Below are 14,713 nucleotides of genomic sequence, written 5' to 3'. Positions count from 1 at the left end.
TCCACCACCAACTTCCCACTTTGAAGAAAATTATTTTCTGAGTCTTGCACACAGAAGCTCTGCATTATTCGGGCAGTTAGACTGGGAGGAGAAGGGGGAGGCCCAGATCTTGTTTTCTCCATTCAAGAGCCTAATTCCAGAACTGTCTCCACCCACTAGTACTCACACAACCTTGTCATAGGGCGACTATTACCACTCCCAAGGTGTCACAAACAGGAGCTCTGCCGCTGGCACCACTGCAATGTCAGGGAAAGGCAGCCAGGCCGCGCTCTTTCCTCACTGATGCCTGGGCTTGGCTAAGTCCGGAGAAGCAGCATTCTCTAGGGAAAGAAGCCTTCTCAAGTGGGAACAAAAATGAGTGTGAGGCGCACACCCATCCTGGGCCCTGTGTGAATTTGGGGTGAGTTCTCTTAGTACTCCAGCTGTGGTCCATTTCTAGTTTCTCTAGCGGCTAGTAAGCTGCTCGGCTGGTGCTACTGGGTCTCCCAGTTTCCCTGGGCTTTTCTAAAGTCCACTCGAGCTTGTCATCTTTGCACACGTGCAAAGGTCAGAAACAGTGGGGGATGAGCCCAACCAGAGCTTCAGGACCAGACCGCAGCCGGGATCAAAGGTCCGTGGGGCAGCCGAGAGGCTGAGTCTGCGCAGTCCCGCTCCCGCCTTGGGAGAGAAAGGGTGGCGGTAACGCGGTCTCGTTAACACCGGCGTGCTCGCAAGAGGCGGGAAAGTGTTAGCTCGGGTCGCCGCGTCCCTTCCTCTTCCTGCCTCAGCCACCCGTCTGCCCAGCGAGCCTGTCCTCGTCCGGCACCTGGGCCCCGAGGGAGGGGGACGAGAATGGCCCCGGGCTTCTGACTCATCATCTCCAACCCCTTTCTCGCGCGCGCTCCAAGTCTCAGGACTTTGGATTTGGGCTCTGTGGGAGGGGGCGCAGCGACACCATTTGTGAAACCCAGCTCTGCCGAGGGCCAGCCCCAGCCCCTGCCGGTCCCCGAAGCTGCCAGAGGGAGGCCTGTGGACCCACAGTCAGCGATCAGTTGCCGTGGGTGGGGCGGCGGCGCCCCAGCGCAGGATAACCCGCCTGGTGCCTCCCCGCACGCGGGGCCAGTGGTCGCGTCCGAGGAAACTCTCGGCTAGGCCCAGACTTCCAGCGCCTCGCGTCACTCAGCAGATGCACACCGCCCCCATCCCGGAGGGAAGGCTCTTTATTTCCCATCAGGCCACGGAGGCAGCGGGGCATCCCGGGACTTGTAGTCTTCGCTAGAGTAGAAAGGAACAGGCTCGGAGGGAGAAAACTAAAGCACCCATGAACTGATTTCTGAGAATGGGCTTGTGCGGGACCCCGGGCTTGGAGTTGGATGGGATTGTGAGAGGTGGAAAGAAGAGAAAGTAGTGAGACGAGGCAGATGTGAAGCTATATGGGGAGGCGATGGGTATGGAGGGGAAAGATGGAAGGAAGTGGGTACAGCTGAAAATTGGTTTAAGGATGTTCCGCAGGAGGGCAGCTTTTCAGGGCAGTGAGGTGAGGGAAGGCTCCGGTTTAGGTATAGCTTCCTCTTGTGGGGAAGGGAAGAGCAAGGGGCCTACTCTGGATGAAAACTGAAGGTACTCCACCGGACTTCATGTAGGTCTCAGAGGACTCCATCTAGCTTCTGAGTTTTGTGGGGTGGGGGGCAGGAGGGCCTGGACAACGCCCTTTGCCAGGTTAGTGGAGCAGGACTTGCTTGCCTGCCCTTGTAGCTCACTCATTTGTTGCATTTGCTGTGCTGGCCACAGTGGTACCATTCTCCAAAGCAGCAACTTCCTCCAACTCAGACAGACCCTAAAAGCCAGACAGTTGTGAGGGGAGCAAACTGTAAGGGTGAGAAAGGAGGAATCCCACACAGAAACAACTTACTCCTTTTCTTCCATTTACTCTTGTTCCCATAGTTCTTCCAATATTTAGGCAGCTTCCTAATGCTCTCCCACATTTCTAATCTCAGTCATTTAGATACCCAGTTCCCTCTTACTCAACACTGGGGAATAAATATCTAAAACCAGAAAACCAATCAGTTTCTGGCTACGACCCCTTCTCCCCCTCAGCCCCCACCAACCCTGTTTTCTCTTAAGTGCCACTGACCAGTATAGCCAGTAAAAAAATCAGCTGCTAGTGAACTGCTTCATACTTTCCTCCCTGCCCTGAATACCTCCTGCAGCTCTTGGTAGAGCAGACTCCGGTTCCTGCAGCATCCCGGCTTCCTCTGGCTCAGCAGGAATAGTGAGTATGCCGAGACCAGCACTCCCCCTAGGGTGAAGGCCTCAGTGCCTAGCTCCACCGCCAGCAAGCCAGCCTGCTACAGGTAGACAGGAATGAGGATGCTACAGGGAACCCAGCACCTGTTTACCCCTGCCCCTTTCCCTCTTAATCTCTTAATTCTCCTACTTTCTCCTTTATTCACCCATACCTGGGAGGGGGCAGCTGAGGCAGCCCCCAAGGCTGTCTTCATTATGTCGACCACCACCACGATGAAGCCCAAGATCAGACTGAAGATGTTGAGTATCATCATGGCCTGCACCTGCCAATGAACCAGCTCAGTCCTGCCCAGCCTAGGGGACTGATTGCCGCTCCAAGCCCCACCTGCAGCCAAGCCCCAAAACAAAACTCAGCTCCTATTCCTCCACCTCCAAGCAGGACCATGAGCCCTCTAATTTCTTGCTTTCCCTCCTCAGTTTTTTAGGCCAGTCAGGGGCAGGGAGCTGACAGGATTGGTTAACATTTAGTCACTTCCTGGGCTGAGTGGGGTGTGTGTGTGTGTGTGTGTGTGTGTGTGTGTGTTGGGGTGTGTGTGGGAGAACAGTGCTGCATTCTCTTCCCCTCTCACCTTCCAGAGGCGGGGTGCTCTGCGCAGCTCAAGAGTGACAATCGCAGTGAGGAGACCCTGAATGGTGAGAAAGGCAAGTGTTGTACTCTGGCCCATTAAGGAGGGCCTCCAGGACCTTCCTTCCACCCTTTCTTGTGGTGTGTCTTACCAATGCTCCAGGCCCAAGTGGCAGTGCTGTGGCCATGTGACAGGCAGAGTTCATGCAGGCAACGGAGATAGCAAAGGGCACCACAGCCACTGCCAGCCATAGCTGGCTCACCTGGAGGCCAGACACAGGGTAGTTGAAAGGGATCTAGAGATTAGCAATTGGGAGGAATGCCCATTGGTGGGAAGTAGTCAACCAAGGCCAAGTGAAGGACCTTCTGCTTCATGTCCAAGTCTGGTTACTTACCTATGTGTTTTCCCCAAATAATGGAAGCTAATTGGGGATTAAGGTTCTTGCTTCATTATCTTATGCTTTTTCTACCCTCCTCCCACTCAGAAGCTAGCAGTTTCAGGCACAGGGTGGGTGCTCCCTAATTCAATAGAACTGAACCGGGTTACAACTGGACATGCTGAAGCTTGGGGTGGGACAGCCTGGCCTCACCGCCAGCACCAAGAGGTGCCCGCTCTGCCTGTGCTTTGCCCAGTGCTGTAGCTTTTCCAGACGAAGACTGGGTCTTTCCTGCTCCCGCTGAGCAGCTCTCTCCTCCATGGCTCCGCTGACCACTGGAGTTCGGTGCTTTCTAGGCTGGGAGAAATGCATTATGGCACCTATCAGGAGATAGGACATGGAGCAACATCTCTTTCATCTCTTTTCACCTTTATCTGCTTCCAAAATCCGGGGAGTTGAGGCTCAGGGCCTCAGACCTACCTAGTCTGAAGGTGCTACTCCAAAATGATGGGACCCAGCCGGGCCTGGAGCTCCTGGCAGGGTCCAGTAGCTCAGAGCAGACGACGAGGACGACAAACTTGTCTTGGCAAAGATGGGCTGTCAGGGCCGGGAGTGGTGGGGCAAAGGTCCCCAGAGTGCCTAAGGATCCAGGGAGTGGCTATGGGCAGACCAGCCTCAGTACATTCTACAAGATGCCCCACCCTACCTTACTCTGTCCCTCTTTCCCATTGCTGCCTTTTGTTCATTGCTGTTCCCATTTCCCATTGCTGCCCTCTCTGCCCATCCAGGGTCCTCTTCTGATTGCTCACCTCATCCCAGTGGACACTACCACTCTGGGTCCAAGTTTCCCCCCATTTCCATCTAATCTTTCTCCTTTTTTTGCTTCCTCCTCAAATTACCTGTAATATAGGGATATCCCATATTACTGTCTGAATTTGTCCCCTGTCATTACTACTTGGAGTGTTGTCTCAAGACCAGGCAAGGTTTAATTCCCCTGGTTTCCTGTCTCACTTTCTGGACAGTTTCTCCTCTCTTCTTCCTTTCTTAAAGGATTTACTCTGGATTGGACACTAAAGTAGATGGGGATCCCTACTTATAGCAGGGATTGTTTTAGTGTTACAGTGTTAATTTGCTGCTAGATATGTATAGAAAATAGTCCCCAAATGGCCAGTCTTGGGAAGGACACTACCATACCAAAGAACATTTTTGAGAGATACAGGTTGCCTTGCAGTCAGGCTGACCTGGACTAGGATCTCAGCTCTGTCACTTTCTCAGCTGTGTGACCTTGAATATTCTACCTATTTAAACCTTAGTTTGCCCAAACTGAGTGATAAAAAGGGGGCTAATAATATGACTGTGAGTGGTTGTTGGCTCATGGTGGGCACTTAATAGCCATCGCTGGTGGGATACAGTCACACTGATGTGCATGAGGCCCATATACTAAAGGCTTACTTAAAAGCTAAGCTGGGACATTTGTTTCTACAGTAAGGAGCAGAACCAGCTGGGCCCGAACATATACCTTATGAATCAAAAATAGGAAAGGTGCAGAGCCTGAGATCTGGAGAAAACCAGACTTATGTTCAAATCCCAGATCTACTGGAATGACCTTGGGCAAGTTAATCTGTTTCCTTATCTATAAAGGGAAGTTAATAATACTGATCTCAATACAATACTCAAGGGGTTACCTTGAGTATTAAAAGAGAAAATGCAAAGAACTAGCTCAGCCCAGTACCTAACACCTACTTGCTCAATAATTGTTAGTAACTCTTATCATATTTATTACTGATGGTAGAAGAAGACTGAGCCAGAAGACTCCTGGGAGTTAGTACTGACAGGCAGGGGTCTAGTGGTCCTTTGAAAGACACTTACGTTCTGCTCACGGCTGGGCCAACACTCATCTGATCACTGTGTCCACTCTTCTTTCCTGGGGAGTGCAAATCACATTTAAAGGGATCTGGAAAAGTTGTGGGTCTATTCCTGCCTCAGTCCCCATGTGCATTAATTTTATTTGGTAAGCAGTGACCTGACAGAATGTGAAATGTTAGGCTTGCTTTGAGGATCCCTGAGCTGGTAGGACAGTGGAAAGAGACTCTTTAGCTTCATTTTCCTTACCTGTAAATGCAGACTGATTATATTTCAGAGTGTTATTGTAAGGATTCTATACTATTAAATATGTGAACAGGCATTCCGTCAATATTGATTAAACCTGAGTATACTACTTACAAATTTGTAGCCCCTGTCTAGATTACAAGCTGCTCATGGGAAGGATCTACAAGCCCCTCATCTGCTCATCCCCCACAGTGCTAAGCATAGTGCCTGGTACTCGGTAAGCAATCAGTAAATATTTGTTGTATTGAAGAGCCATTAAAGTGACTTAAGGAATGGGAAAGAGAATTCGAGAGGAAGGAGTGGGATTTGTTTATCAAGAACAGAAAGGACCGAAGAGTAACTTTAATAATGTTTCTTATACGGCAGACATTAACTATCTCTATAATCGCCCCTCCTCCTCCTCCCCAAAAAGAGAGACAGAAATTGTAAGGGAGAGGCTTTGAGATAAAACCCCAGGAAGAACTTCCCGAGTCTGTGCATGTTGGGGCAGAAAGAGCGGCAGAGCCAACTCCTTCCCTGGTATGTCCGGGTTTAGGGTGGGAGGGGCAGTCCGGCTTGGAGGCTGGGGGAAGGACGAGATGACCTTTCAAAATCTCTTCCAGTCTCCTGTAGGAACCGTCTGTGCGTCCCACCCCCGCTCCCTCCCTCCCTCCCTCCGACAGCGCCCCCCGTCTCCAAACTGCCCGTACCCCGCCCCTGGCGGCCGCCTCTCGCGGCTCCCGGGGTCCCCAGCTCCCTGTCCCCGGAGCCAGAGCCCCGCTCCCGCTCCCGCGCGGCTCCCAGCCCCGCCGCGCCGCCCCCCGCATGCTAATGGCCGGGCCGCCTCCCGCCGCACACAATGCGGGCCAGGGCCGGGGGCGGGGGACCGGGGAGGGGGCGGGGGCCGGGCCGGGGGCGGGGGGGCCGGGGCCCGGCGCATCTCCCCCGGCCCCACGTAACGCTGACGCCCGCGCCGCCGGCCCGCCGCCCGCCGCCGCCGCCGCCGCCCGCTCCGCCGCCGCCCGCCCGGGGCTCGTGAGTAGCCGCTCCCCCCACTCCCGGCCCCCCCCTCCGCCACCCGGCTCCCGCCCCCGGCCCCCTCCCCCCCACCCGGAGGGGGGGGGCCCGCTCCGCGCGCCCGGCTCGGAGCAGGTGCAGGGGGCGGGGGCGGGGGAGGGGCGCCGGCTCGGCCCCAAGCAAACTTCGCCCAGAGCTCCTGGGGGGGCGGGGTGGGGGCGGCGGCCTCGGAAGCCGGGAGAGCTGGGGGGCCTCGAGGGAGGGCGGGGGCCAGGTGGGGAACCCGGGAAAGCGTACACCAAAGGGGAAAGGCCAGTGGGGGGGGTGCGGACGTCTTTGTAGGGGCCCGAAGGCAGGGCGCGAGGGGCCTGGGGGTGCAAGGCGGCCGAGCCGGGAGCCAGAGTGGATGAGCGCCCCCCGGCTCAGGTAGGGCTGATGGAAGAGGGGGAAGGGACCTAAACTCTCCCGGAGCGGGGATGGGGGAGGGGAGAGGATGGGGGGTGCTTCCCTCTCTGCGTCCCAAACAAAGTGTCACAAAGAGCTCGGCCGGCGGCAGCAGCGGCGGAGGCGGCTGCAACTCAGCTTTTGTTCTCCCGGCCGGGGTAGCTGAGCCTTGGCCTCCCAATCTCCCAACCCTGCCCCCCATCATCCTTCTAGCTTATCTTCCCCGGGAGGGGACTGGGGTGCTGCTGGAAGAATCTCTTCTGCAGGATCACAGGTCCTGCCCTACTTGCCAACCTACTTCTGGGAGGGAGATTTTCCCAGAGGCTCTCCTGCCTACCCCCACCCCCTAATCTGAGGACTGAGACTCATATGGGTGCTAAGACTCTGACCTTTCTAGGGTCAGCTCCAGTTAAGGGGACTTAGGGCTGGCGCCATGCCCCCTCCCCCAAATCAAGGTCCTCTAGAACTTTCAGAAGAGGGGTCAAGTTGGGACATGCCTGGGAAATAAGATTCGCCATGGTGGGGTGGCAGGTGTACCTACCTCTTGTCTCCTGCTGCACATTTGGAGTCAATGATTGAGGTGCCATGCCCCCAAATCAGGACAGTGAGGATGGAGGAAGGAGGCTTTACCAAGAACTCAGTGTAAAAGATGGGCGTGCTGTGATGTGGGGTCAGTTTAGAGGAACTCCCAGAGCAGTGAGGTTCAGAGGGCCATGGATAGGAGACCATGAAAGTGAGCTACTGGCATGTACTTGCGATAAAAGTGGTCTTGATTCTAGACCACCTAAGAAGCCCCTTTTCTTTCTTACCTCATCTTTTGCGGCGTTAATCATAATTGGTAGCAGACTTCAGAGGTGTGGGATTCTCTACAGGGGGAAGAGCATCAAATATTAGAAAAGACCAGTGACAGAGGCTTCATCACAACTATACCTCAGAAGTCCTGAATCCTTGCCCCTTACACTTTGACCCTAAAAACTTTTGAACCACGGGTTTGAGGTCCTTCAGACAGCAAATGCTTCTGTGTACCTGTCCTTGTTTCTAAGTCTTCTCACCAGCCCTTCCAGCCCTCCCTAAAGCAATAAGGTTGATGGTCCACACGCCCTTCCCCACCAGCTTTCCTAGCACACAAAAATAATTGGCCTGTTACTTTGGAACGATTTCCGATCCCTATCCCTGGCTCTGTATCCCTATAGAACCCAAACAAGGGCCAGATAACCCATGATTCCCAGTGAGGGTGGAAAGTAGGTCAGTACTCCTGTCTGGCCAAATCTCGTGGATGGTGTTTAGGGCCTAACTATAGAAAACTCTGTGATTATTGCCCACAGGCAATACATGCATGCTGTGGGTTCCAAGCTGGTTCATAGCTCTTGGACCCTGTTAGTGCTCTTTTCTGTTGAAAACAAACAAAACAAAACAAAACAAAACAAAACACTAGTGGGATCAGGTGCCTGGGGCCTCCTTTGGTGTGGAGATGACTCAGGAGGTCTTGACTGGGCCTAAGAAGGTGTCCAGGTGGGTTTTGTTGATTTGAGGCTACCCTCTAGGGAAACTTTCCCTGTTTGGGAATTCAGCTTCAATTTAGGCCTTCTTGTATATCACTTTTTTCCATCCTGGAAAATGCTATGTGTAAAGTAGGTCTTCTGTTTTTGTTTTGTTTTGGTGGAGGAAGCTTTGTCCTGTTCCTACTCTACTTGCTTCATATATGAGGTCAACCTCCCATGAGGTATTTTGCTTGCTGTGCTACAGGCAATTTTAGGGGCCCTAGAATCTTCTCAGAATCAGAATATGTGCCCATAGGTTAGTCAGCTATGACCATGCAGTATTCCCAGCCTCCCCCCCTCCTCCCCCACCATCTGCTTCCTCTGAATATACCAGATTGGCTGTACACCAGGATGTTCCGGGAATCCCCAGGAGAGCAACAGAATGTGATGGACCCAAATACGATGCCTCAGTAACTCATTCCAGGATGTACAAACTGTAACTGTCAGGACACTCCTTATAGCTAATTAAAATTCTTCTAGTTACATCTATTTTCTATTACACTTATCTATTTTCAGTGACATCTAAAAGGCCAAAATAATTCCTCTGGTACCAGTGTTCCCCACCCCCCCCATAGTTCCGAGATAGGAATTTTAAAAAAATCTTCTAGCTTTTTTCAGTGCTTTATCTGTGGTGCTAAAATGGCAAGTGTGGCCCCTCTAGCACTTCCTAGCTCTTTCTATGGTACCGAGGTGGCCAAAGTGGCTCCTCTGGTAGCCCACTGCACTCTCCATGGTACTGAAGGGATGACCATTTGTTTTTAACATCTCTCTGGGGTCCAGAAGAGTCCTGTGACTCAGAACCACAAATTTTTGAGCTGGATGGGACCATTAATATAAATTAGTCCAACTTCCTTATTTTACAGATGAGTAAACTGGGAGGTTAAGTGATTTATTGAAGGTTGCAGGGCTATTAATAGTCAGACTGGGCCCACAATAGCCTTGCACTCCTCAGTCCTACTCTTTAATTTACTTTTTGTGACACTACGCATGGAGCCCAGCTGGGATCTTGGTCCCAGGAAAGGGGTTTGTTTGGAGGATCCAGAAGATGATGGTGGATGCCCTAATTTGGAGCTACAGAAATACAAATGTTAAATGTGGTGGTGGAGGTTGTTTAATGACCCTTGGATGAGGACACTTTGTCAGTCAACCTCCTGTTAATAAAATTCCTTTAATCCAGATTTTACATGTAATAGGTACCTGCCCCTTTATGGAATATTATCACATTCATTAAATGTCAAAAATTAAAGAAGGCTTGGACCTCCAGAGCCTTTTCTTTTTGCTGATGAGCAGGGCTGACTCCTGGCCCAGTTCTCTTCTGTTAAAGAACCTTAAGCAAAGTAATGCTTGAGTCCTTTTCTTTCTCAGTAACCCATTTCAGTTTCACAATGCCTATTGTATGGAAGTTCTTTATATCTCAAATATTCTTTCTATCTCAGGCAAAAAATAGGTTAGGCCCACATTCATCCAGCCTCAACTGGAGACAATTCTATATGTAAGCAGGAAGGTAGGCTGGCTGACTTCTGCTCATCTTCCCCAGGCCTGTTTCCATGAATGTTAATTCTGGGGTTGCTTCTAAGTCCTAATGCTAACTAACCTCTGCAGCTTAGAATCAGGAGAGCACCCCCCCCCCACCCCAGCTTCTTCTCAGTGCTCTTCTCCTTCCTCAGAACTAGAGCTCTGCACATCCCAGGCCCAGGGAATTTCAGCCTGGAGAATTTTAACCCTTTCCTGCTCAGAGCATGTGCTGAGCCCCTATCTGTGCAGATGGCCCAGCCCCGCCCCCCGTCCCTCACTCCAGCCTCTTGAGCTCAGAGCCAGTGTAATCCTCCTCTTGTGTGAGGGAGCCTCTCCCCTGCAGAGAGAAGGAAAGCCTGCCTCGGAACAGCCCTGGACAAAGGGGCTGAGATGCCCCATCAAACTGCAGGCTCTAAGGTTTGAAACACGGGAATGAATCCTATCCGGTATTTGTAGTTTTTAACCCCTTCCCCAGGCCAGCAGCGCCCCTTAACTTCCACTCCTCCCCCAACTCTCTCTTCATTCCCTCTCCCTCTGGCTCTCTCCCCCTTCATGCCCCTCCCCCTCTGTCTGTCTCCAGACTCTCCGCTGCTGGGAGGTGTTTCTCTCCCATGCATGAATGAGTCTCTGTAATGAATGGAAATGAATGGATCAGGAATCCAGGCGGAGGGAGGGAGTACGAGGGGGAAAAGACAGAAAGACAGGATAAGGGCAGAAGGAAGGACTGTGGAGTGTGGAAGGATGTTTGGCTGATCGGTCAGTTAGGGGTCTGAGAGCAACTGGTCTCACTTAGATAACTGGGGGGCATGGCAGGCCCACCCCGTTTGCTCATCAAGCTGCATAGCCTGACTTAAATGGGAGAGGGGTATACTGTGATGGTTTCTACCACCAGGGGGTGGTGATGGTGGTGGTGATGGTGGTGATGGTAACGATGGTAGCGGTGGTTTGGGACTAGGAGTTTAAAATTAATACTTTGGGGGAAGACATCCTGGTTGTTAGGGAGCCTGTGGGCTGGGCAAATCAAGGAGTAAAAATTTTGAAGACAGCAGCCTCTTCCTGTGTCAGGGTGCAAAGAAGGGTAATGGATAGGTTGCAAGAGTACGGGCTGCTAAGAGTATGGGGTTGGGGGTGCCTCTTTCTACTGCTGAAAACCAGGGCTCATCTTTCCCTCCAAACCTGTCTCTCTTGCTTTAGCTCTTCAGCACCTGTTGCCTTCACTAGCAGCTCTTCCTCCTCCTCTTCCCTGCACTCCCCAGAACCAAAGAATGTGAAGGGGGTCCATGGAGGTGAGTGAAGAAGCTCCGGCCTGAACCTGCAAGTACTTCCGATTATACTCCTTCCCTGCCCTACCTCTCTTAGAAGTTAAGACTGTGGCCCCAACAGCTCAATTCCCATTCATATCCCACTTCCCTCAGGGTGAGTGGGAAGGGCACTCGGTATTCCTGATTCAGACCCCAACCCACCTTCCCTCGAGTTCTTCTGGCCTTCCACGCCCTTGCTTTTCCCACAGCTGTCCCTTCTCCACCCCTTGCTCTACTCAGGTCTTTCTCCACAGGGCTCACGTCCCCGCGCTCCGGGCGGCCATTTAGCGCCCTCGCCGCCCGCCTTCGACGGCGAACTGGATCTGCAGCGCTACTCCAACGGGCCAGGCGTGAGCGCCGGGTCTCCAGGGATGGGAGCAGTGGGCTGGTCCGAGAGTCGCGCAGGGGAAAGACGCTTCCCTTGCCCTGTATGCGGGAAGCGCTTCCGCTTCAACTCTATTCTGGCTTTGCACCTGCGGGCGCACCCAGGCGCCCAGGCCTTCCAGTGCCCGCACTGCGGCCACCGCGCCGCGCAGCGGGCCCTGCTGCGCTCGCATCTGCGCACTCACCAGCCGGAGCGTCCGCGTAGCCCCGCCGCACGCCTATTGCTGGAGCTGGAGGAGCGCGCGCTACTGCGCGAGGCCCGGCTGGGGAGAGCCCGAAGTTCTGGGGGCATGCAGTCCACCCCTGCCACTGAGGGCCTGGCGCGGTCCCAGGCTCCTTCGTCGTCCGCCTTCCGTTGCCCCTTCTGCAAAGGCAAGTTTCGCACTGCGGCGGAGCGCGAACGCCACCTGCACATCCTGCACAGGCCCTGGAAGTGCGGCCTGTGCAGTTTTGGCTCCAGCCAGGAGGAGGAGCTGCTGCATCACAGCCTGACGGCCCACGGAGCTCCTGAGCGCCCCCTGGCGGCCAGCTCAGCTGCACCCCAGCCTCAGCCTCCGCCCCAACCTGAACCCAGATCAGTCCCAGAGTCTGAGCCGGAGCCTGAACGTGAGGCAGCGCCTGCCCCCGCTCCCGCCGCTCCAGAGGAGCCCCCCGCGCCCCCGGAGTTCCGCTGTCAAGTGTGTGGCCAGAGCTTTACGCAGTCCTGGTTTCTGAAGGGCCACATGCGCAAGCACAAGGCCTCCTTCGATCATGCGTGTCCCGTGTGTGGCCGCTGCTTCAAGGAGCCCTGGTTCCTTAAGAACCACATGAAGGTGCATGCCAGCAAGCTGGGGCCGCTGCGCGCTCCGGGGGCTGGTTCCGGGGCTGCCCGGGCCCCCCAGCCTCCTGACCTGGGCCTGCTGACCTATGAGCCGCTGGGCCCCGCGCTCCTCTTGGCCCCGGCTCCGACTCCTGCCGAGCGCCGTGAGCCTCCGAGCCTCCTGGGCTACCTGAGCCTGCGAGCTGGCGAGGCTCGGCCTAATGGTGAGGGTGCCGAGCCTGGGGCCGGCCGCGGCTTCGGAAGCTTCCGCCCACTGCCCTCTGCTCTCCCATCCCGGGCTCGGCGGCATCGCGCAGAAGAGCCAGAGGAGGAAGAGGAGGTGGTGGAGGCAGAGGAGGAGACCTGGGCCCGCAGCAGGGCGTTGGGCCCTCTGGCTTCACTGCACCCGCGCCCAGGCGAGGGGCCAGGGCACTCTGCGTCTGCTGCGGGGACCCAAGCAAGGTCCACCGCCACGCAGGGTATGTAAGGGGTCTTTTCCCTCCAAGATTTCCACATCCGGGGCCCATTCTGACGCCACCACCGCCCTCCTTCCCCTCCTCTTTAAAAGGGACCTGTCTCTTACTCTCTATTGTTTTCACTCCTGGAGGTCACTTTTCGAGGGGCATAGCACAACTCACAACAAATCCAACCTTTCAGCTTCCCTCAAATAGACTGTTTCCTTCTGGGGTTCCAGGGGAAGCAATCCTAAGGGGTGGGTGTGGGGTGCGTGGCTCTGATAGGGATAGGGCAAAGGGCCTTTCTGACTTCCCTTAACGTGTGTGTTGCAGAAGAGAACGGGCTGTTGGTTGGAGGGACCCGGCCTGAAGGGGGCCGGGGAGCCACAGGAAAGGATTGCCCCTTCTGTGGAAAATCTTTCCGCTCAGCGCATCACCTTAAAGTGCACCTCCGAGTGCACACAGGTGAGGGGGACAGCCTCTGTGGTGGGGAGGGAACTGAGGGGCGGGAACAGAGAGCGCTGCCTGAAAGGCAGCCTGCAGTTTGGCCAGTTGAGGTGGTTGGGGGAATGCTGCTCTGTTAAATGAGGGTGGGGGTGTGTCTTTCTGGTCCAGAGAGGCCTGTATAGAGAGAGAAATGCGGGTGGGGCCGGCGGTGATCGTGCTTCTGTGACCCTGTCGCACCCCTTTCTCCAGGCGAGCGCCCCTACAAATGTCCGCACTGCGACTACGCGGGCACCCAATCCGGCTCGCTGAAGTATCACCTGCAGCGCCACCACCGAGAGCAGAGGAGTGGGGCGGGCCCCGGACCACCCCCAGAGCCGCCGCCCCCTTCCCAGCGGAGTGCGGTACAGCAGTCGGGAGCCAAGGCGGCTCCGCAGCCTGCGACCTGGGTGGAGGGCGCGGCTAACACCCGGCCTCCTTCGAGCGCGGCGCCGGGGTCCCGTCGGAAGCCCGCCAGTCCCGGGAGGACCCTGCGCAACGGGCGAGGCGGTGAGGCCGAACCCCTGGACCTGTCCCTGCGGGCGGGGCCGGGAGGCGAGGCTGGGCCGGGGGGTGCCCTCCACCGATGCCTCTTCTGCCCCTTCGCCACGGGAGCCCCTGAGCTCATGGCCTTGCACCTGCAAGTGCACCACAGCCGCAGGGCTCGGGGCCGCAGGCCGCCCCAGGCCGACGCGTCCCCGCCCTACGTCCCTGCACAATCCGGAGAGACCCCTCCCAGTCCTCCTCAGGAAGGGGAGGAAGGCCCCGGGTTGCAGAGAGCGGGAGAGGCGGGGCTAGGGGGACAAGAACGGTAGGGAGCCCTCTTAGGGGCGGTTAGCTTAGTGAGCTCACCCCGCGGGAGCGGGGGAGCGCTAGAGGTAGTTGGGTAGAGCAGCCAGCAGGGGGCAGCGTGGGACCCATATCCCAGCCCCAGGCGGACCAGAGGTGGAGGGGGTGGAGGGCGTAGGAGGGTGGGCGGGCGCTACCCACCCAGCCCAGGGGAGAGTCACAGTGCCTTAGAAGTGGCAGGGGTGAGGATCAAAGAACGGGGTCCCAGGGCTGGCAGAGGGTTGTGTCCCTGTTGAGGAGCCGCTCTGCCAGTCTTTGCTGGTCCATAGGCGTGAGAGTTTATTTTTGTACAATGGGTGGGGGTGGGGGGCACTGTACCCTTCTAGCCCCTTCAGGGGCCCTGTAGACGTCGCTATTTTTGGTACGATTCCTGTCATCCCTGTCGCAGAGTTGTGTCCCCAATAAACAGGTGTCTTGAGGCACAGGGCGCTGTGTCTGTCTGCCTATGTCCTGTCCTACTTGGGCGTTTTGTCCGGAAATACTTCTTCAGGCACTTAGTGTTCACCCAGAGAGCTAAATAAGGAATGAGAAATCTTGGGCTTCACCCCCAGACTTCGGCTTCAGTAGCTCTGGCGGTGAGGCCCAGGAATTAGCATTTAGCAAGTAGCC

General features: G+C 55.4%; 2 protein-coding genes across 7 annotated transcripts; one reads left to right on the top strand and one right to left on the bottom strand.

The window, feature by feature from the left end:
* Positions 1–220: 220 nt before the first annotated feature.
* ZNF219 (zinc finger protein 219) lies at positions 221–14,550 on the top strand. 6 transcript variants are annotated; one of them, XM_032856999.1, is made up of 5 exons: positions 221–400; positions 11,028–11,119; positions 11,389–12,796; positions 13,106–13,237; positions 13,469–14,550. In XM_032856999.1, the coding sequence occupies exons 2-5, from the start codon at positions 11,114–11,116 to the stop codon at positions 14,068–14,070; spliced, it is 2,148 nt and encodes a 715-aa protein (XP_032712890.1). In that variant the 5' UTR covers positions 221–400; positions 11,028–11,113; the 3' UTR covers positions 14,071–14,550. The 6 variants fall into 6 exon arrangements, with proteins under 6 accessions (XP_032712890.1, XP_032712887.1, XP_032712886.1 ...); XM_032856996.1 differs by lacking the exon at positions 221–400 and adding an exon at positions 5,612–5,856; XM_032856995.1 differs by lacking the exon at positions 221–400 and adding an exon at positions 6,305–6,351.
* On the bottom strand, positions 1,204–3,822 carry TMEM253 (transmembrane protein 253). The gene is made up of 7 exons (XM_032857000.1): positions 3,709–3,822; positions 3,442–3,585; positions 3,004–3,114; positions 2,856–2,912; positions 2,439–2,549; positions 2,181–2,327; positions 1,204–1,816 (listed from the first exon to the last, which is right to left on the bottom strand). Exons 2-7 carry the CDS (start codon positions 3,547–3,549, stop codon positions 1,736–1,738), a joined length of 615 nt encoding a protein of 204 aa, XP_032712891.1. The 5' UTR covers positions 3,550–3,585; positions 3,709–3,822; the 3' UTR covers positions 1,204–1,735.
* Positions 14,551–14,713: the final 163 nt, after the last annotated feature.

This window comes from Lontra canadensis, unplaced genomic scaffold (assembly GCF_010015895.1).
Source record: "Lontra canadensis isolate GAN:19392208 unplaced genomic scaffold, GSC_riverotter_1.0 scaffold12, whole genome shotgun sequence".
Lineage (NCBI taxonomy): Eukaryota > Metazoa > Chordata > Mammalia > Carnivora > Mustelidae > Lontra > Lontra canadensis.
The sequence above is the reverse complement of the archived record's forward strand: the minus strand, read 5'-3'. Positions and strand labels throughout refer to the sequence as shown.